This window comes from Lathyrus oleraceus, chromosome 2 (genome assembly GCF_024323335.1).
Source record: "Lathyrus oleraceus cultivar Zhongwan6 chromosome 2, CAAS_Psat_ZW6_1.0, whole genome shotgun sequence".
Classification (NCBI taxonomy): Eukaryota; Viridiplantae; Streptophyta; class Magnoliopsida; order Fabales; family Fabaceae; genus Lathyrus; species Lathyrus oleraceus.
In genome coordinates this window covers 489916438-489939609 of record NC_066580.1, presented here as the reverse complement: position 1 = coordinate 489939609, position 23172 = coordinate 489916438, and the positions used below count along the sequence as shown (strand labels likewise).

General features: G+C 33.1%; 2 protein-coding genes across 2 annotated transcripts; one reads left to right on the top strand and one right to left on the bottom strand.

The window, feature by feature from the left end:
- The first annotated feature begins 5513 nt into the window (after positions 1–5513).
- LOC127123921 (uncharacterized) lies at positions 5514–17265 on the top strand. The gene is made up of 19 exons (XM_051054096.1): positions 5514–5520; positions 5650–6126; positions 6741–6799; positions 6881–7012; positions 8375–8515; positions 9345–9401; positions 9949–10043; positions 10302–10434; positions 10924–11100; positions 12523–12713; positions 12888–12954; positions 13712–13845; positions 14262–14328; positions 14431–14493; positions 14578–14819; positions 14904–15033; positions 15303–15395; positions 16058–16243; positions 16726–17265. Exons 1-19 carry the CDS (start codon positions 5514–5516, stop codon positions 17017–17019), a joined length of 2745 nt encoding a protein of 914 aa, XP_050910053.1. The 3' UTR covers positions 17020–17265.
- A 274-nt stretch (positions 17266–17539) lies between these two features.
- LOC127120878 (ribonuclease MRP protein subunit POP4) lies at positions 17540–22010 on the bottom strand. The gene is made up of 9 exons (XM_051051460.1): positions 21847–22010; positions 21107–21342; positions 20366–20401; positions 20188–20261; positions 19586–19851; positions 19321–19389; positions 19148–19206; positions 18765–18866; positions 17540–17778 (listed from the first exon to the last, which is right to left on the bottom strand). Exons 2-9 carry the CDS (start codon positions 21330–21332, stop codon positions 17681–17683), a joined length of 930 nt encoding a protein of 309 aa, XP_050907417.1. The 5' UTR covers positions 21333–21342; positions 21847–22010; the 3' UTR covers positions 17540–17680.
- Between the last annotated feature and the right edge of the window lie 1162 nt (positions 22011–23172).

The window sequence follows — 23172 nt, the reverse complement described above, 5'->3', positions numbered from 1 at the left end:
ACGAATTCCTTTCAATTATCATCCAATTTCATTCATCCACTATTTCACAATTTTATCATACATCAATCTAATCAGAGATAAAACAATGGTTATCACTACCCAGTACATATTATCATATAATACCCTTTAACCGATGATAAACCCCCCTTACCTGAATAATCCGGCGAATCTCAAGCTTCAAGCTCTTCCCTTCTCCAACCTTCTTCCTCTTGCTCTGCCTTTGCCCTTTTCCTCTTTCACGATCGCTTCTCTGTTTTTCACGTAAAAACCTTTTTACTCCAAATGGGACTTTTTCCTTAATTCCAACTTATATATTTCCAATAAATAATTATCCCAATAATTATTATTCCAAAATAATAGTAATAATAATCCAAAATTCCAATTATTCAATTAAATTAATAAAAAAAAATATTAATTTAAATTAAATAATTATCTTATTTTAATTGGGGTGTTACACACATCACATCAGGTGGAAAGGGAGACATCCCTGTTGTTGGAGAAGATGGTCGAAAAGCTAGCATCACTGACGTGTTGTATGTACCTTCGATGACAAGTAACTTGATAAACATATGGCAATTACTTGCAAAAAGCTACAACATGAAGATGGAAAAGAATCATATGAAGGTGTATCGTCATGATGGAAGGTTGATTCTGAAGGCACCATTGGCAGACAACGGGACCTCCAAAGTAGAGATCAACCTAGTTGATCACAAGTGTCTTGCTTCTACTGCAAAAGAAGTTAGGAACCGGCTATGGCCTCACAGGTATGGACATCTAAACTTCACAAGTTTATGTATGCTCAACCAGAAGAAGATGATGCATGGCTTACCTCAGGTTAAAGAACCAAGTCATGTGTGTGAGGAATGTTGCTAAGCAAAGCAGGTTATGAAAGAATTCAAGCATGACTTACCAATGGGGTCAAAAAAAATCTATAGTTAGTTCACTCTGATGCTTGTGGATCTTTTGAAGTAAGGTTGAATGGAGGTAACTATTATTTTCTAATTTTCATAGATGAATTCACCATATATATGTAGATTTACCTTATTGAAATAAAGAGTGAGGTATTCACACAGTTCAAGAAGTTCAAATTGCTTGTTGAAAAATAAATTGGATGCAAGTTTAAGAAAATGAAAATGGATGGTGGTGGTGAATACATCTCCGGAGATTTGCTAGATTTTGTAATAAGGAAGGTATAGAGAATGAGGTCATTGCACCCTATACACTTCATCATAATGGCATAGTTGAGAGGAAGAATCTAAGTATATTGAACATGACTAGTAGCATTTTGAAAGATAAAGATATGCCAAAGAGATTTTGGGGTGATAGTCGAGAGGACTCCTTATGATGCTTGGAAAGGTGCGAAGCCAAATGTTATTCATCTTAAAGGGTTTTGATCAATGTGCTTCAAGCATGTATCTGAACAATTAAGGAAGGAACCAGATGATTAAAGTCGGACTATGATGCCCATAGGTTATCATTTGACTGGTGCATACAAGTTGTATTCACCAAATGATGATAAACTGGTGATCAGTTGAGATGTTTTAGTAGATGAAAGCAAAGGGTGGAATTGAAGTCACATGTCAGTTCGAAAGGAGTTAGATACAATCACAAATGTGTTTGAAGACCAACAAAATGAAGTTTAATCTAACTAAAATGAAGAGCCACTTGAGCAGAATGTCAGAAGATCGATTAGAGCAAGAACTGATTCAACAAGGCTAGTTAAATATGAGAGATTTCCAGATTAAGTAGTCGATGCAAATGGTGACTTAATAGAATAAACAATGATGATGAATGAAGCAAAACCAATCAATTTTGATAAATCCATTAATGATTTGAATTGGTTAGTAGTTATGAAAGAAAAACTAATGGCAATCAAGAAGAACAAGACCTGGGGGTTTGTCGAAGATTCAATCAAGAAGCCAATTGAATGTAAAGTGGGTTTACAAGCTGAAATGAAGGGCAAATGGTGAAATTTATAAGCATAAGGGAAACTAGTGCCAGGAGGTTTTTTGCAAAAACCTCGTATTGATTTTGACGAAGTATATGTACCTGTCGCAAGGTTGGAAACAATCAGAATTGTTGTATCAACGACAACATGCAGAAGGCAAATGATACATCAGTTGGATGTATAATCAAAATTTCTGAATGGGTCTTTGGAAGAAGAAGTCTATGCCAGTCAACCACTAGGATTTGAAATCAATTGCCAAAAATTGAAGGTGTATAGATTAAGGAAGGCTCTATATGGTTTGAAGCAAGCCTAAGAGCATGGAATAAGAGAATAAATAGCTTCCTAATCGAAGAAGGTCTCACAAAGTGAGTCTCTGAACATGAAGTGTATGTGAATGATACAAATAGTGTTAGTCGAATCATCATATGCTTGTATTTTGATTACAGGTGCATATAAAGTAGAGATAATAAGAGTCAAGTCGAAACTGATGCAAGAGTTTGAAATGTCCGACCTAGGAAATTTGACATATTTCTTAGGGATGGAGTTCAAAGACATAGGTAAATGTGTGTTCCTGCATCAAAAGAAGTATGCTCAATATTTCTTGAAGAGATTCAAGACGAACAATTATAATGCAACTGCTACACCATTAGAAACTAGAGCAAAGTTGAAGAATGAGACATATGAAAAATTTGTAAGTGCGACACTGTACAAACAAATCATTGGATATTTGAGGTATCTTTGTGATAAAAGGCCATACATTTGTCAAAGTGTCGGATTGTTGAGAAGATTCATAGAGAAACCCTAAGAATGTCATCTCAATGCAGTTGAAAGGGTGTTGAGATACATCAAAGGCATAATTGATCTTGATGTGTTGATGCCAAGGCAGAAGAAGATCAACACAAATGTGGAAGTATATGGACACAATGATTCAGGTTTCAGTGGAGATCATGACGATAAGAAAAGTATTGCAGGCTACTTATTCATGATCAAAGGCGGTCCAATCTAAAAAGTATGAAATGTTTGAATATGTTATAACATGATTATATATTGTTTGGATGGTTAGAGGTTAAAAAAGATGTGTTTAAAATGAGTTTTCTAGAAAAATTGTATAGGGAAATTGATTTACCTTTTAGGGAAACTCATTTACCTGCATAATTTTCAATTTTTTGATTGGCGGGGAGGAGGGAAATCAATTTACCTCATAGGAAAATCGATTTACCTGTTTATTTTTCTCAAAACTTATTAGCAGAGAGGCAGTAAATTGATTTACTCTTAATGTCAATTGGTTTCCTCCCATGTTTTATGACTGCTCTCATATGTTTGAAGCCTCTAAGCTACCATGAATTCCCTATAACTTACATTATATATATATATATATATATATATATATATATATATATATATATATATATATATATATATATATATATATATATATATATATATATATATATATATATATATATATATATATATATATATATATATATATATATATATATATATATATATATATATCAAATTTTATGATAATGAACTAGTTTAAACCTAGGATCTTAATTAGGTTAATATTGTAAGAAAAGTTGAACTTAGGTCATAATGAATAACTTAGGTTGTGATACTCGATTGTGAAAGGTACCTCGGTGTGTATCCATGAGGGATTAGTCACTTGAGATGAACCGTTTCATCTACGAGAATGCCTGAATGATATGGATGGTGAACGATAGTCTAGTTGTAAGTTTAGTTAGCTTTGTATGGAAAGATACTATGATAATGTGACTAATGAGAATAATCACGTAGAGATGTGTGAGTATAATCACGTAGTAAATGATGAGAATAATCATGTATTAAAGAATAACCCATATTCGTGCTTGTCATGAGTTCTAGACTTGTGTAGAGTAGTAACAAGAAATTATGAATCATTGAGATGGATACCATGACCCGTGTATTAACCTATGTATGAGATGCTTACCAGGAAATTTTCCAATTAATGCAGGAAGACCGTGACCTGTATCTTGACCCATGCAAGATGTGCTTGTCTGAGAAATTTTTTTATTATTGTGGGAATTCTTGACACGTGTCTTGACCTATGTGAGAGACGCTTACTGGGGAAAAACATTTTTCACTGAGCGAACATTTGTGACCCATGTCCATTTTCCTAGACGTAGGATAGGTCGGGGAAACATGTCTGACTTGACAGAGATTTGTGACTTGTGTCCATAGTCCCAGACGTGGGATCGGACAGTGAAAGATACATTGTTGTTTTCATTTCCCAAGTAGTGGTTTGTTGGGTTATTTGGACTCGAGTTTATATGTTTCCATACGATGTGAAATCTCATAGATACCTAAGTTTTTGTTCTATTGTGTGATTTTATACACTTAGGATAAAATCGAATGGCTTAAATTAGAATATATTATAGTAACCCTTTAGACCGAATAGACCCATAAGATAAGAAAACTCTTATTTATATGTGCATATAAAATCAGTACTCATGTATAAGTACGAATATTTTACTATTATTTTGTGTCTTTTATATCATAAAGTTATTATTACAATATTGATGAGTTTTTTACTATTATTTTGTGTCTTTTATATCATAAAGTTATTATTACAATATTGATGAATTTTATTACTCTTCATTGTTTGATATGTTTTGCTATACTTAATTGCTTCTACACTTCTCTAAATTTATGGATTATTTTTCTAATGTAGGTACAAAATTAGAAAATAATAAAGAATGATATTCAAAATATTTGTTTAGGGCACAAAATAATAAAGAATAATATTCAAAATATGTTTTTTTTCTAATATTTTTCAATTTATAAATATACTAAAAAAATCATAGGATTTATAATTTTAAAAACCTTTTTATAATAAATAAGAAATAAATGAATGATTAAAAATATGTATACTTAAAAATATATCTTTATTAGAGATCTAAGAAAATAAATTTTATCTAATATATTTTAATTTTTTAAAATTATAAATATCCAATAATTTAATATAATATTAAATTGGATTGTGGTGGTTATTAAAACAATTGTTATTATTATTTTGAATTAAAATAATTATTACAACACAATAATTTTAATAAATTTAATGAGGTTTTGCTTTGCTTTGAAATGTTATTATCAAAAAAGTTATATGTTTTAATTGCATATGTTATTTAATATATAATTTTTATTTATCAATTTAAATTTTTTATTATTAATAATATTTTTGATGATGTTGATCAATTAAAAAAAATTAATCAAGCTATAATTTATTATTTTTTAAAATAATGAATTTAAATCATTATTACGGGAACATATAATTACCAACCAAAATAATGTATATTAACAAAAACAAATTTATTATTGATTTAAATATTTTTGTATATAATATCAAAATAAAAATGTTTATATATAAAAAATATATTATTAATTTAAATATTTTAACATATAAAAAAATTATAAACACCAATTTATTATTTATCTTAAAAATAATAATTTTTTTAATTAAATGATTTTGTTTTGTTTCTATTATATTTTAATAATAAATACGCCTAAGGATACGTGGATAGACATGGAAGGTTATTTTACCCGTAGTTTACAAAAATGATAGCTCTTGCTGATGTCATCGTGGAGGTGTTCTATCCATCAAATAGAATAGCGGTTAGAAATCAAGTGATAATGAATGCATTAAACGACAAAATAATGAGATTTCAATGAGAAAATCAACACCCGCCACTATAGATTCCTTTTTTCGTCTTCTTTCTTTGGGTACTTTCTCTTCTCCATTTTCCAACCACTCATTTTCTCTCTCACTCATTTTCCCGGGAAAATAACCGTATTTCATCACTCACTAATTACTATCGGCATCACTATGAGCATGAGAACGAACTTGCTCTCGTGCGAACGCTCTACAATGTTACTTCATCTAAAAGCCTCACCACTTCTTCGCAGATTTCGGCACTTGAAATTGAAACCTCACCGTTCACGATTTCGATGTTTGCTTGACCAAATCGCTATTCAATCGTCGGCGAATGTAATCGCCGCTGCCGCCAAGGCCGCCTCAGCTCACAGCGCCGTCTATTCCGCCATCAATCAGGTCGCCGTCACTGCCGTTGCTATTGCTTCCGGTGCTTGTCTTTCTACTAAGGTTGATTTCTTGTGGCCAAAACCAGATCAACAAGCAGGTTCTGTTCCGCTTCTTGTTTTTCTGTTCATACTTCTATATATGTTAGGTGTTCAGTCATAGACTTGAACTAGAGAAGTTGCTACTTGCTACGCCGATTCGGAATCGAGAGACTTCACTTTCAGTTTATGATTCCAAATGAAAGAATGCTTATAATAGCTTTTCCTTCAACGATTTGATTTCTCTGAACCTCAAGTTAAATCAAGTAAATTTGAGATTGATTGAGTGTATAATCTGTAGTTCTTTCATTGCACGTGTTAAAAATTGTCTGTTGCTGATTATGTTATTACATGATAGGATTGTTCTATTAATCATTGGCTCGTTAATAATGTTAATTGTGAATAGGATTAGTTTGTTACAATAGTTTGGAATTATAATTACAACAGCTGCAGGTAATTGCTTGTTAATAATGTGCTTAACCATTGTAATTTAAACAAACATTTACGAGTTTATGAGTCGAGTGTACGGAGGCTCCCCGAGTTTGATAAACTTGATTATATCATTTCATTTTCTGCATTTTATTCATAATGAAACCTCTTGAGTTTTACTCTTTTACAACCTTTCAAGCTTTACTCTGATCCCTAATATTAATAGAAGGGAATTAATAACATGCAGGCACCATTATGCAGGATGGAGTAGATGTTGCTGGCTATCCTATATTTAATGATGCAAAGGTTTAATATCTTGATTCGCGTTATGACTTGCACACTCTCTTGTTGCATCATTAAAATACCTTATGCTATGTGTGAAGGCAGGTACAGAAGGCTATAGCTTTTGCAAAGAAGGCACATGGTGGCCAGATGCGGAAGACAGGAGATCCTTATTTAACACATTGTATTCATACAGGAAGAATTTTGGCTGCGTTGGTCCCATCAAGTGGTAAACGAGTATGTTCTCTGATTTGTTTTTCCTTTTGTGCTTAATGACATAATACTGCTTTCAAAATTTCCAACCACTTGGAAGGTTTTTCTTCTTTTTTTCCCCTTCAACATACTCTGCAGAATGCATACCATGATGCAACAAGTGAATTTTCCGAATACATGCCATTTAATAAACTTGTGCTCACACCTTAAAATTACACAAACATCTGTATGCGGTCATCTCTTATAATGTCACAACAATTCTGAAGAATCACATTATTGAAATATTCAACTTAACATAACATTATCAATTAAATTGATACATACCAATGTCATTTAACCTAATATGTGCATAACTTTTACTTTGATATATTAGTTATCTAACACAATGTATGTGGTGCAAATATTTGATACATTAGTGTGAGAAAGCTAAGTGGAAATATTGAAGTTTCCGGGTAACTATAGATATATATATATATATTAAGGGTCGGCTTTAGCCTTTAGCCTTTATCTGTATATATTTGTTGTGGGCGTACTTATTGAATATGTCCAAGAGATGGTGCCATAGATCTTAGTTAGAGAAACCGAGAGAAGAAATAAATGAAAAGCTCGAGATATGGAAATAAGCCTTAGAAACTCATGGTTTCCGCTTAAGTAGAAGTAGAACAAAATATATGAAATGGAGAGACACAAACGTAGAGATAAAATTTGGAAAACAACAATGTCTCAAATCACACATTTTAAGTATCTTGGGTTCATCATACAAAGTAATTCAATGTAGAGGGAGATGTCAATCGTAGGTTCCAAGCAGTGTGGATAAAAATAGAGTAATGCTTCACATGTGATCTGCGATGGAAAACTATCACTTACATTAAAGAAAATTTTGTTACTTAACAATAACACCTACAACAGGGTTTGAAACTGAATTCAGGCGGTAAAAACTAAAAAGCCAGCATGAAAGTAAGCTTTGTGTCACAATGACAAGAACACTTTGACAGACAGTGGTTGCACAAGAAAAGCAGAATTAGAAATACAATTAGTATAGCAAAAGACGTCTAGACTCTAGAAGACCTATTGAAACACTGTTGAGGAGAATTTACCCAATGAAAAATAGTCCAATTACTCGAAATGGAGGAAGACCAAGGAAAACTATTGGTCAAATCATTAAGAGCAATTTAAAAATAAATGATCTATAGTTGGATCCAATGCACAACAAGAATTTATGGCATTGAGTGATTGTAACCAACTCTACTTCTAGGAAAAGGCATAGTTATTTTGTTCTTATATAATACTATATCTTATTATGTTTTGAGAGGCTATACAAGTATACCTAAATAAACATGTTTTTTTTGTTGTTCATTTGTTTGAGATCTTGACATTGCGTTGCAGGCTGTTGAAACAATTGTGGCTGGTATTTTACATGACGTAGTTGATGACACTTGCCAAAGTCTACATGACATTGAGACAGAGTTTGGGGATGATGTGGCCGAGTTGGTAGCCAGTGTTTCTAAGCTGAGTTATATAAATCAGGTATCATAAAGAAGAAGAAAAGATTAATTTTTCTAATACTTTTTAATCTTGGAGTGGGGCTTTACATCATGGTTGTCAAACTCTATGATTAACACATAAATTCACAAGAGCTTAAGGGATCAAAATTGAGTTAACTAACTTTAAAAATCTTGTGTGCACACAGATCGCTTTTATAGAAATCATGACTTTGAAGACGATTAAACGAGTCTATAATATAATTGAGAGAAATTCCGCTTTATAATAAGTGCATGTATTGTTAGAAGTGCAAGTGTGAGAAGTTGCATGTTGGGTAAAAATAAGTTTGGTATAACTGAAAATGGCAACATACTTATTCCTGAAAGGTTTTGTATGAAGACATAATGTCAGACACATTATTCCATTTTGGTTTAAAGAATGGGATGTGTGACCATCGCGATTTGGAGAGCATACTAGTTTTGGAACTCACATTTGAAGGGGAGAATATTGAAGATTCAAATGTCAGGGATGAAGTTCTACACTTGTTTATAATGGATCAAGTCAGGACCATAAAAGTAAAAAAAAAAACCTATATACTGGTTGACTTGATGTTTCAATTCAAGATTTGATCTCAAGCTCTATATTGTGGGTTTTCCACTGATGGTGGATATTGTCCAGCTTTTAGGATTCCCAAAACATCCTAACATAACTATAGTGCAATACCTTAAGAATTTAGTGATGCCATGTATTATACTGTTTCATCGTATGTATCTATATATTAGAGGCCTGAATTTCAAAACTCTCAACAACTTTGATGAGTATCACTGTTTTCTTTTATTACCCTATTATATAATAACTACATTATCTTTTGCAGCTGTTACGCAGACATCGAAGGGTAAATGTGAACCAGGGTGTCCTCGGCCAAGAAGAGGTACAGAACCTGCATTTGACACATATAGCAGTTAGCTATTTGGGCTCTAAGTATATTTTGGTGTTATGTTAATGATCAATAACTAAATATAATGATAGTTACACCTACCCACCATAGGTTTGAAACAATGCAAAGATTAATATCAATATGCCAATTGAAAAGTGTATCCTATTTTCATCTTTTAATATAATGGATATTTGGTACTTTTCTTGTAGAAATTTGAGATTGGATCAATATTTTTAGACAAGGGAAGGGGAATATTATTATTCCCCCAATGCGGATTCAAATTCACTCCATTTGGATTACAAAACTAGGCATTCATCGTTGCACCTAAGCTCATGGAATTCATGATGTTTTATTTTATGAAACTAATCTTCTACAAAAAGTTTGATCTGACAAGTTTTTGTATCTTCCATTGTAATGTGTCTGCTGGTTGGTAAAGATATTATTGAAACTGTGCCTTTTTAGGTTTGTACAACGTAAGTATATTGGGAAGTGGAATTGGTATCAGAAAGTTTTCTGATGTGTTTCATTCTTAATCTACTAGGCAAGTAATTTACGAGTCATGCTTTTGGGAATGATTGATGATCCACGTGCTGTGCTCATCAAGCTTGCTGATCGTCTTCACAACATGAGAACAATGTACCAGTTCCGAGCTTCTATGTTTTTTCCCTTTATTCCCAATTATTGTTTGTCTCTTTGTTTTACCCATTTTTTCTCATTTACCTCATACTTGTCATTCTTTCAAGATGACATAAAGATTACTTCCTCACAATAGAAGCTAGTTCAAATCATTGACCTTAAGCCATACAATATGTTCAACTTTTTTGGATAAATAGATTAGAATTTATAAGCATGCCATATAGGTCGTTTTATTGAGTGAGAATATTTACTTTGCAGTTATGCTCTACCATTACATAAGGCTCAAGCTGTTGCAGAGGAGACATTAATTATTTGGTGTTCACTTGCTTCAAGATTGGGTCTGTGGGCATTGAAAGCTGAACTTGAAGATCTATGCTTTGCTGTTCTACAGGTCTAATAATAATTTTAATGTTTCTTGCAACTTGAGAGTCATCAATTATATTGATTTATTTATAACAAGACACAGAATAAAGCTGACAGACGAAGGTCCCCAATCACTGTGAACATCTGGCCACCCGTTAAAGGGTTTGTATCATTGTATGTGATGCATCAATGAGAAGCACCCAAAAGAATATATTGTTTGAAAGTGAAAGTGCTTTAATTTTTTTTCTTTTCATAAAGCATTTAATCATCATTTAGGAAAACAGTAATTAGCTCCTTTTCTTTATTTAAAAACGAGTACTAGGTATAGCTCCGCAGACAAAAAAGTAGTTCTAGATTTTATCTTTTTGTTGTTAACTTAAAAGAGAATGATCATCATTAGTTGTGAAAATTCATTCATGCTTCTGGATAGGAACAGCAATCTAATAGTACCATTGAGATGACATGATTTTTACAGTATTATAATTTATCACCACTTGTAATTTGTACCTCATTTCAGCCTCAAATATTTCAAAACATGCGAGCAGATCTGGCTTCCATGTGGAGCCCTTCGTCTAGAACAGGAAGCTCGAGGAGATTATATGTGAAAGGCAGCTTGATACCTTTGGATGAGAAAAGTTCAACTTCTTTCCACAATAAATCTTTGACATTCAATGAGGGTGTCTGTAGTATGAAGGTAAGAATTTGTAAGTGCAGAGTTCATTCTACTTGTTTGTATGCATATCATTAGATTTTATTAAATGGTGTTTTATGGTTTCCATAGGTAGTTTCTTTTTGGTTCAGGCTGATACTTATTGCAACAGTAACAACTCACACCTAAATGCTTTCTGTTGTGCCTGGCTATATAGCATCAAAGAGAAAAATTGTTGTTTGTTTGTTTTGTTTTTTGTTTTTTGTTTGTGCTCAATGAAGTTCAGAAAATGGTAAGCTGAAACTTTCCAGTGAAATAGGTATGGGGCAGGGGGGAAGGGAAACTAGGGGAAGGGAGAAGAGCGTGTGTTTTTCCCCATCTGATACACCATTTTCAAGTTTCAGCAGCATGCAATAATATCCATGCTGAATACTGCTGTTCAACTTAGAGCGTATATCTCCATTATTGAGAGGTTGAGTTGCATTCCACTCTTCCATGAACTTAGTTTCTTACCAATTGTTGTCGAAAATTCTAAAGGATGATAATACTAATAATTTCTGCCTTTCGGTATTACATTCTGGATTTCCCTGCTACAGAAGGCCATGATTTGATAAGCCACTCTAATTTGTATCTTATCTTTTAGTGCATATACGGCCATTCTTCTTGATGGTGGAGTCACGTTGAGGCAGGAATTTGGGTTTTTAGGGAGGACTCCGGTAGGACTCCGGTAAACCCAATACTCTATCGGAGAACTTAATGGATGAATAAGTTCTGGTACAAATGAGTGATTAATTTCAGAGAAAGCATTCTGAGTTAAGAGAGAAGAAGAATTAGTTTCCGAAATGTGTCAACTCCTTCATTAGACCCTTGGTCATGATATAGGCATGAGCCCAAACTATATGGAGAATATTCTAACAACTTACCAGTACCACTACAAACTCATAAACTCAGCACATAAAACTATATGGATAAGTGTTGACATCACATGACCACCTTGAATGACCAACTACATAAATTTTTTTAATGAAAATATTAACAGTATGCAGATATTGTAACGAACATTATTATTGATAACAGTTCAAGTGAGACCTAAGGTAGTTATGAGATCTTAAAGGAAATGTAACTGACAACCATAAACTGTACTATGCCAAATATAGCATAGCATTAATGTGGCCACTAAAGAGAGTTTTATGTGGTGTATCAATCACATCTCACACACTTTAGATTTTATTAATTATAAATTATTTACATAGATTAGTTGCAAGTATTTTATAGTAACAAAACTTTACAATGATAATGTTATCTGGCTATCTCATATCTGAAGTTACGTTTCATAAGCCTTTTTCTTGATGTCATAGACTCTGATGCTTGATAACTGAGGCAGTATTCTATCTTCATTGCTTCAACGAGTCCTGTGAAAGGGTGAGAACAATTTTTTTCATTCTGATTATGTCACCTTGTTTTCAGGATCTGTTGGAAGCTGTAGTCCCATTTGATGTACTGTTGGATCGAAGAAAACGAGCTAATTTTCTCTACAGTATTGCTAATAATCTGGAAACATGCACAATACCGAAGGTTGTCCAGGATGCTGGATTAGCTTTGGCTTCATTGGTAATTTGTGAGGAAGCCCTTGAGCGAGAATTGGTTATGTCGGCTTCGTATGTTCTTGTACCCATTATCACTACCACTTCTACATTCTGATATTGTCCAAAGCACATGCCTGCTTTACCCAATGCTTAGTGTTTTATGTAGCACGATTTATGTGCTGACTGCTATAATACTATGGTCTAATCAATTTTGTAGTTCTCAAAAGTTTCCTTCTGTATTTGCAGTTATGTTCCAGGAATGGAAGTTACATTATCAAGCCGACTAAAAAGCCTGTATAGTATATACAGTAAGGTATCGGCAAATTCACTTATGACATTTGAATTAAGAATTATGTCCATTGTGTTTTACCTATGCTGGCTGTATAATTGTGTAGAACCATGGCATTATTTAAAGAGTTAATTATGATTGTCCAAGGGAAGTTTTGTAATAAACCTTGAACATAAAAAGAAAAGTTAAGTTTCATGGTTCCCATTTAATTAGTCCATGATATTGTAAATTAGTGCCGACTTAGTTAATCACACTAATTATTTCTTTACTATGGAGCAAGAAATATTGTAGGAAGAACTGGGGACTTACTGGTGGAAAATGTCCATCCATGGCTCCTCCCTTCCCCAAAACACTCGCACAAACAGTAGTATCTAGGTTTTTGGTGTTCGTTGCTGTTTCTATGTTCTTGTGCTTGTGAACATGATAAAAAACATTGAACCAAATTACTCTTTAGCACAGATTCTACACATCCTAATGGAATTGCTTGACCAATTTACTTCAGAATTGTTTGTCTCATCTGAAACTGAAAAAGCTTAATGAAAGCAACGAGTGTCTGGAAGAGACTAATGGTGCTGCATTTCTGATTATTAGTTTTGATGTCTATTTTACTATTACTACATTAATCTTGATCCTCATTTAGCATAATAAAATAATTTTATACAACTGGCTGTAAACCTTTTCCCCCCATCGAGTGATGTTGGTACAACTGGTCTCAATCTTTGTTAACTTCACTTTGTGTAAATTAAAATAATGGTCAAAGTCATGGTTTCATGTTGTACAGATGAAACGAAAGGATACAAGCATCGGAAAAGTATATGATGCACGTGCATTAAGAGTAGTTGTAGGAGACAAAAATGGAACTTTACATGGACCTGCAGTTCAGTGTTGCTATAGTCTTCTTGACATTGTACACAGGTAAAAGGTCAAATTTCAGTCATCTATCAATCATATAACCTATACACACATAAGTCATTCAATACAATAATTTGTATGAAAATATAGATTTAAACTTAATTTACCTTTTTACAGTGTTATGTATTGGTAGAACTTTTTCTAATTTTAAGGGAAGAACTCTATAGAAGATAACCTTCTAAGAAAGAAAATAAGGGGAAAAAAACGTATCAAATCCAAATATTTTCTTTTATATTTTCCATTCTTTTTTTCCTTTTCAAATACTTTGGACTGTCTGTTATGTGGTATAAACATGTGTGCTCATAATTGTCCTCAGTCTATAGTGGAATTTTAGATCTGTATATCTTATTTACATCAGGTGTACCCTATTGTTGGTTCCAAATATTGAGTCATACTATTATGTATATTTTACTGTATAGGCTTTGGACACCGATAGATGGTGAATTTGATGACTACATCCTTAATCCCAAGCCTAGTGGCTATCAGGTTAGGCTTTCTGTTTTTAATGAAATAAATTTAAAATGATTATTTTGTTATTTGAATCTTAAGGATTATGCTTATTTCTGTCTTAACTTGCTAAAATTGCAGTCCTTGCACACTGCAGTCGAAGGTCCTGATAACTCACCTTTAGAAGTACAAATAAGAACACAGGTGCTAGATTCTTCCTCACATGCTTCAGAGATTGCTTTGTTTGTAGTTTAGTTGCTAATTTCCAGTTATCATTTTGCTTACCAGAGGATGCATGAGGATGCTGAACATGGACTTGCTGCACATTGGCTTTATAAAGAAAATGGAAATCCTTTTTCATCCGTAGATGGAATGGATACACCTGTAACAGATGCATCCTCCTATTTTAGCAAAGGTATAGAAGAAAAAAATTCTTCAGATATTTTATTGAGCGAGTACAAGTCACTGAAGGCTGGACATCCAGTCCTTAGAGTAGAAGGAAGTCACCTATTTGCTGCTGTTATCATCGGGTATACAACACTTCCATTTCTAATGGATGTTATGTTATAAAGCTATCCACATTGACTGTAGCTCTTCTTTATTACCTTTTTCAGTGTAGAAAATGAAGAAAGAGAATTGCTAGTTGCTGTAAGCTTTGGGCTAGCAGCTTCTGAAGCAGTAGCTGACAGAAGATCTTTTTTCCAGAATAAGCGATGGGAAGCTTATGCACGGCTATACAAAAAGGTTTGCTGATTAGCTTAAACAATTGTTGATATTGATTTCGAATATAGATTGCTCGTGGTGAATGGTTTGTGGACAATGAAACAATTACACTTACTTAGAAGGCAGTAATTAGAATGGATCATTATGGGGTAGTTAAGTTTACCAATAAGCTTCCTACATGCTGCATTGTCCTCTCGGACACCAGTTTCTTCTGTTGTGTCATCATTTCTTTTTTATTTTATTTTATTTTACATCACATTGTCAATTTACTTACTGGTGACTTGCTTCAGGTGTCTGATGAATGGTGGTTTGAACCAGGACATGGGGATTGGTGTACTTGTCTAGAGAAGTACACGCTATGTCAAGATGGTATGTATCACAAGGTAAGTTTTCACGAGCAGTAAAGCATTTAAAAATTGCACTTTTCCCTTTTTTCATTATTTTTGCTACCCTGCAATTAAAAGACAATGGCATATATACACTGTAAAGCTTTAATTTTATTTTCCTTGTTTAGTTATGCACATTTGTCCTACCCCACTGTCCTTATTCTAGTTCGATTAATCAAAGTTGTGTTAGAAATGTATGTGCTGCCTAGTAGTTACTCCTACTACAAACAAATATATTTTAGACTGCCTTTTGCTGAGTCAACTTTTGAAGGCTTAAAGTTGACTATTTAACCCTAAATCCATCGTATTGATTTGACTTATTGATTTTCTTGCTCTCTACTTCTCAGTAATGGACAATTGTTTTGGCATGTCATATGAAATTAATTTGTATATTTATTAAACCCGTAAGTGACGTCAGGGAATAACTTTGGTTCACAAACTAATAGTGTAAAAACTATTTGTTTCGGCAATGAAACAAAATTAACTTTATTATAAACATTAAATGATGTACTTGGACATGTATAATTAATACAAATAAATGACGTTGAATGCTTTTTTTAGTTACTGATTTGCCTTTTCTTAGATCCAAAGGGGTTTGTAAATAATTGGATTGTTTTACTATAGAAGTTCATATATATAATTGTTTGCATCTTTTGCAGCAAGACCAATTTGGGCGCCTGCTGCCAACATTCATTCAGCTTATCAATTTTACCGAGCAAGAAGAGTCTGAATACTGGGCTGTTGTATCTGCTGTTTTTGAGGGCAAGCAAGTGGATAGTATTGCATCCCAGTCAAAATTTGACTTGATTCCATCAACTTCTGTAGATGCTCACATCAATAATAAGGTTTTTAGTTAACCAACTTATGTTTCTTACACATATTCTCCGAGTGAAATTTGCTAATCATTGCCCTCATCTGTTTATTGTATTGTTAGATTATAAAATTGCCAATCAAATTTGTAACTCCATCCTATGTAACTGGTTATAGTCGAACCATGAGAATATCTTTATTCTCATCCTTCTTCTCTCTTATATTGGCCAGAGTTCTAGACCAAGTAGGCCAAAGTTTGACCTTCCAACATCAAACTATATTACATTATGCATTCCCTATTTATCTTTCTGGCAATGATTAGAAAGTTTTAAAGTGTAAATGCAACTGTGATGGTAGAAATCGGTTTGTCTAATAGCACTATGCATAATTAGCTAGAATGTAGGTATAAATGAACAGATTCTCTCTGCTGCCGTGCAAATTGAAAGTTGACATTTAATATCCCAGGTTTAAAATTTTTTGATGATTGTTTCACTTATTCTATATATTAATCTTTTAGGTGCATCTTTTGAGAACAATGCTTTCCTGGGAAGAGCAATTGTGGTCTGAAGTTAGTATCAACCAAGCAAAGCATGATGCAAAGTTTGACGATGCTCGGGGTCCTCTTAACCTTGGTGAAGTGGTAATTATATGTTGGCCTCATGGTGAAATAATGAGGTTAAAAGCTGGTAGCAGTGCTGTTGATGCTGCGCAAAGAACTGGTTTGGAGGGGAAGCTAGTTTTGATTAACGGACACTTAGTATTACCTAATACAAAGCTCAAAGATGGCGATGTTCTTGAAGTAAGAATCTAAAACATTTGTTCGTGATTAAAAAAATACTGATGTAAATAATTGTTCATAGGATGAATGCAGATAAATTAGACGGGGCAGTAATGTGCAGATTTCAAAAAATTGAAGGTTGGGATTCTTGATAGAATGATGTACCGTTTTACAAATTTAAAATGTAATGTATTCCCAATAATATGCTAGTATTTATATATACTTCCTTTTAATTTAACATGTAATTATTTACTATAATGAAGATTGGAAATTGTATTACCTTCCACCGTCCTCTTAAACCCTTAGATGGTAGTAGTTAAGACATTCATGGCAGTTGAGTTTGAATCCAATTGACAGTTTAACAGAGTCGACAAATTTTACGACATATTCATAATTTCAAATGCTTGTTCATTTTAATGTCATCATCTTACAAAATTAGATACCAGTAATTTGGTGGTTTGCTCATTACACATTACCACCATTCGTTGCGGATGATTAGTCATTGTTTTACTGGATTAAGAATTTGTCAGAGCATCTACATTTTAAAAATAAATAAAAGGATAAAAATTGCTTTACATAAATATTATGTTAAGTATAATTGTAAGATAATCATCATAAAATTCTTAGAGTAATCAAGAAAAAGGCATCGGGCGAGGCGAAGATGCCACCTACAATTGAAGGATGGCAACTAATATCATAATCCAACTTTTCTTGAATCAAGTTTATCTCCATGTAGTGTGACTTTCCAGCAATCAACTTGGAGTCTAAATACAGAACCCTTCTTCGGAACAACTGCAATTAACAAATCAAAGTTTGAAATGGACACATTATAGAAGAAAGATAAAATCATCAAAACCTCGTCTAATTTGAGATGCTCAAGGTTCCTAATTCTTAATCAATTCATCCACAATATTGCAGCAGTCACAGTCAAACTTATTAACAACTCTCAGGTACAAGAAAGTTGAAATCAGGGCAAAGGTAAAAAAATCCACAAATAAAATTTTTTTATTTAAAAAAATAATAGAATCATTAATTATGAACTTTATTAAATTCATTGAGCATTATCCTTTATTTTTTTAAGTAAAAGTAGAAATTTGCCTTCAAACAGAATTTCACTCGAATACACCCCAAGAATATTAATTGACTATTGAAAGAGAAAACGAGTTTTTGAACTAAAGTAAAACGTTGGAGCATTCTACTGCATAAAAGCTACAGCTCATCATGGAAATGTAAATTAGAAACAAGTATGAGATTAATCGCTAAAACAAATTCAGATTTTACAAAATCTATTATATGTAGTAAATCTGGTTTCTATACAAAAGATATATAATTTAAAGGGATAATCTAACAATGCCGAACAAGAATCTCAGCCAAATTGCATTTCATAAGAACAGATATCATATCGGTTTGTCACATAATACATTCTAAGTTAAGCAAAACAGAAAATTTTCAAACTTATAAGTTGGATTTTTATTTCTTCACAACAAAATTCAATTTTAAAAATAACCGAACAAATTGCCTGTTTGTTATTAGTCTCTATCTAAACAAAAATTCAAAAACAATCACAGTTCAAGTTATGCTAAACTTTCAAAATGGAAGTGCAAATTCCTAATAATTAATTAATTATCACATTTGCACAGAAATCACTGGTAACATTTAAGAAAAGCAAACACAAACAACTGTGTATATTCATATAAGCATTAACACTTGAGATATACAGGAAGAACAACTCTGATAATGCTAGAACAGATTCTACTCTTAAACAGATAAAGGATTACCTCGGAATTTATTATGTTCAGTAATTATCCCAAAAGCTTCTGCAGTTTCACGAATCATAATGCCACCGGTTCCAGTAAAATGGGTTAGTTTACACTCCACAACTGCAAGATATAAATGGACATAGTGCAGTCAGTGATAACCAGCAGCCAAATAATAGGCTTTGCCGGTTCGAATACAGCAACAGCAACAATTTTAACACAATTTCCAATGAATATAAAATAATTACACATCATGACATAAGTATATGTAGGGAAATGATTAACATCTAATCAATGGCAAGATAACTTCCTTTTGATACACAGTAATACGTTAATAAAATAAAGAGAATGGTTTAGCATTTTCTTGTGTAGATCTGCAAAAAAGAAAAAGAGTATGCTCGAACCTAAAATAATAGCACCGTGTAGATCTGCGCCGAGGAGACATTGAGCCAATTGATTTTTCCTGGAACATTAAACAGGTTTGTTGTCATAAAAGCCATGAGAGAAGAACAGTGGTAGAAAATCTCAAGATAAGAAGCTGTGAAATTCATCAAGAGCAAAGATACAAAAACAATACCCAGTGGATTTAAGCAACAACATTATATAGTCTTTCCACATTTTATGCATTGGCTTGAAAATATCAAATCTGTAATCAAAATTAATGGTGATTAGGGAATAAAAAGAATATCACTTGTTCATAGCTTGAATCAAAGAGTTCCCCAATGAACGAGGAAATGAAAATTACTCATGACACTACACTAACAGAAACTGCAGGGCTATAGCAGTAATGGTAAGGATCAACAGATTCATCGAGATTAGAAGTTTAGAGACTTTAAACTTACTTATGGAACTCTTGAGGAAGAGTGAATGATCCATGTTTTTTATGTTGTTTCATGGACAAGTGCTTCTTAGAACGTTTTGAATGAATTTGCAAAGCTCTAGTTTGAGAAGATGAAGAAAGTGCACGTCCTTGTACATAATTATCAAGAAGAATCCAGTTGTCGATTTTCATACTTCTAGATCCTTGCATATACTTTTGGGCTGCATCTCCCTTCTTAAGAAGTTCATGCAATATTCCTGAAACTGAACATCCTCTTTCAAAAGAAGACTGCAGAATAGAAGTCAAATTAGAAATATAGAACAAACAAGAACAATGCAATCTTAAACATCAACGGATAAAGAAATTCAACTATTTATTTAGTTATGTTAAAATATACATCTTTCAAATGGAAGATAACGAAACTATAACATTTAGGTTAGATTGGGAGCTAAGACCTTTACACTGACACAACCTTGATTGCGGCTTTCCAGGGTTAAGGAGTTGGTTTTGAGATCAATAAATTACTCATTCCATTAATTAGTTTTTAGAGTTCTAACTCCAAAGGAGGTTGACTTTATGGAACTATAAAGAGAAGTTGATCATGAAATGTTGAAAATAAAATACCTCCCCATTAGTTGTGAGCAGATTTTCATCTACAGTCACAGAAAGTTGGGCATATTCCGGACCATCTTCATTGTCTGCATATCAATAGTCAGGTCATTTATCCACTCAAAACCCTCAAAGATCAAGTTGAAGAAACGATAGAAGAAAGAATCTTAGTGTTACATAGAAAGTACATTACCTTGTGAAATGGCACGACCAAAAAGACTGAAATTCGCTAAAAAGGAAAATAAGAAAAATCAGTTTACAGTAAAACTATCAATAAAAAACTCACACTTTAGCCCCAAAAAAATGCATTTGGGTATTACTATCATCTTATGACAACAACACTTACATGACGGTTTGGAAGAACTTACAAACATAGTTTATGATATATCCACAGCCTATTTTCATAAGTTCCTCTACATACCTTATTTTCATAAGTTGTCTTGTTTTCAGCTAACTCATTCTTAACTTGTAGAAACATTTATACATAAGCTTATTTATAACAAATTCCGAATAAGAGCGTGTTTGTATAAACAACTTATTTGCAGCTTATAGCACAAGTGCTTATCAAAATAAGTTTATGATATATCTCACGCAGAATTGATTATGTTTTCTAGAATTGATTCTACTTGAAGTTAGGGTTTGCAGCTTTTGAGTCTAAATGTGATTTTTACACAAAATTCATTGTTCAACTCACTTTGGCAAAAACGTATCCAAACATAAATCACTTTACCTTCAAATTACTTTTAGCTAAAATCAATTTTACACAATCAATTCACTTAAAATCCCTTTTCTTTACCACAGAACCAAACATACGCTAAGTTGTATATCAAAATACCTCCTAAGGAAAAATAAAATCTTTGGGCAAATCATTCTACTTTATAGTTTATACCAAACTAAGAAGTACAAAACACATAACAAAAGAAAGTAGAATTACCTTTGTTGGGGGGATCTGATGATGGACGAGATGAATGGGAGGAAGAATCATTAGGAGTGGAAGGTGCAAGAATAGGTGATTTAACATGTTCAATTTTAGGCTTTTTGTTATTTGATTTGACATGTTCAACTTTCGTCTTTTGGCTTTTGTTTTCTTCTAGTATGTGTTCGGTTTGAATTCTTCTCTCCAAAGCCTCCAATGTACGTTTTCTTGAATCTGAAGCCATTGATACTTACCTTCATACCAAAAATAAAAGGGAAGACAAGGCAGTGAATAAGTAATGGAAGAAACCAAAATATAAAAACACTGGCGAACTTAGTTCTTCAAATTAGTTAAGAGTCTAAACACCCCAAATTCAACTTCAAACACAACCTTAATCATGCTCCTTACGAATCACCTTCCCCGGTAATAGCGGCAACCTTGGAAGCAAACATTGCGTTGCCACCATAAATAAATTATAAACCCTAAATCAAATACTCCAACAACAATGAAACTATGTCACTTTTGAGAGATGGTTTTCCAGATGCTATCAATTGAGAATGGGTAATTAGGTCTCTGATTTAATGTTCATCAAGGAAAAATAACAGTTAATCATGTTAGCATTCATACATAAATCACTTTAATTTTAAGCAGAAGCAATTAATTAGAAATCAATTATGATGACGGTAGAACGAATTAGACAAAATTGATTTTGGAACCGTAATTGAGGAATGAGGAACGAACAGAGAGATTGAACTTACAATACAAAGTGTCCAACGGTGGCGACACAGATGAACGGTGGAGTAGGGGCTGCGCGGGACAGAGAATAGGGTTTAAAACAGATTTTTACATTCTTTAATGGTAATGCAGTTGTTCATTTTCTCATCTTATACAAGTATTTTAAAATTTTCCGTGGATTACTTAGTCGCCATTGATTATTTTATTTCTATTTTAAAATAATTTGATCATATTTTGTACTATTTTAATGTTAATCAAAATTTAAATATTACCCTTTAATTACTAAGTTTCACGGGGTCTGAATTCAACTTATTCAGAATTAAAAGTTTTCAATTTTGATAAGTTATGGAAATCCAATTCTTCAAATTAGAAAAAGGCAAAATATATTTTTGGTCCCTTCAAGATATCCTTGGATTCAAATTAGTGGATTTTTCACTCAAAAAATCTAATTTTAAAAAAAAATAATCTAAAATAACTCATTTTTCAGATTATTTCACAAAATACTCCCCTTTGAAGAGGTGACGTCAGATGCTGTCAATCCAATTGGTGTCTGTGTGTTAATTTATAAAGGAGACGTCAATTGGTCTGACACATGTGTGTGTTTCGTAATTTTTTTTGAAAAACATTGTACATTTTAGATAAAAGTCAAAATCGGACCAATTGATATTAATATTAATACACGTTCACACAAAAAGACCAATGTTGTTGACTAGGATGACCTAACTGATCTCCGGTCCCACATCTCGTAACTACCCGAACGTGTGGCCCCAATCCACGTTGATGATTCACACCAGGTGTTTGAGTATCTAAGGGCCCAGGAACATCACCACCAACTATAGGAGATTACCTGAGATATTTAGACAAATTCATGTAGTCTTGTGTATGCATTGAAAGGCTACCGCCATAGTTGAGTTCATGATCCATGCCAGAGTAGTTGGGTTGGGTTTGAGTTATTGGAGGGCGACCAAGACGATTGAAGGGAGACATTGGTGTGAATGATGCGTCGAGGAAATGTTGAAATGATTGTTATGGTGTTTGGTAGCCATATGATTGTTGCATGTTTTGTTTTTGTGATGTTTGGGCTTCTTGGCTATAGTAGGAGGAAGGACGATTGGTGTTAAATGATCGCTGAGTGTTTTGGCTAAGGCGACTATGGTAGGGTGATGTGTTGGGTGCATAACGATGTTGGGTGTCTTGATGATGATCTACTTGTTGGTGGTGGTACGGGGTATGCTCTTGGTATTGTGGTTGGGGGTTTGGCATGTTAGGATCGTAGGTTTGTGTGTTTGTGGATCGTAAATTTTGATGGATATGGGGTTGTGAGTAACTGGTCTAAGAATGTTGTTAGG

Coding starts and splice junctions, on each gene's coding strand:
- LOC127123921 (XM_051054096.1), top strand. Junction 14,494..14,577: donor AAGTACAAATAAGAACACAG/GTGCTAGATTCT, acceptor TTTGCTTACCAG/AGGATGCATGAGGATGCTGA. Junction 14,820..14,903: donor TTTGCTGCTGTTATCATCGG/GTATACAACACT, acceptor TACCTTTTTCAG/TGTAGAAAATGAAGAAAGAG.
- LOC127120878 (XM_051051460.1), bottom strand. CDS start 21,332: ATGGCTTCAGATTCAAGAAAACGTACATTGGAGGCTTTGGAGAGAAGA. Junction 19,390..19,585: donor CTTCCTCAAGAGTTCCATAA/GTAAGTTTAAAG, acceptor TTTTGATTACAG/ATTTGATATTTTCAAGCCAA. Junction 19,207..19,320: donor TTGTTGCTTAAATCCACTGG/GTATTGTTTTTG, acceptor TTAATGTTCCAG/GAAAAATCAATTGGCTCAAT.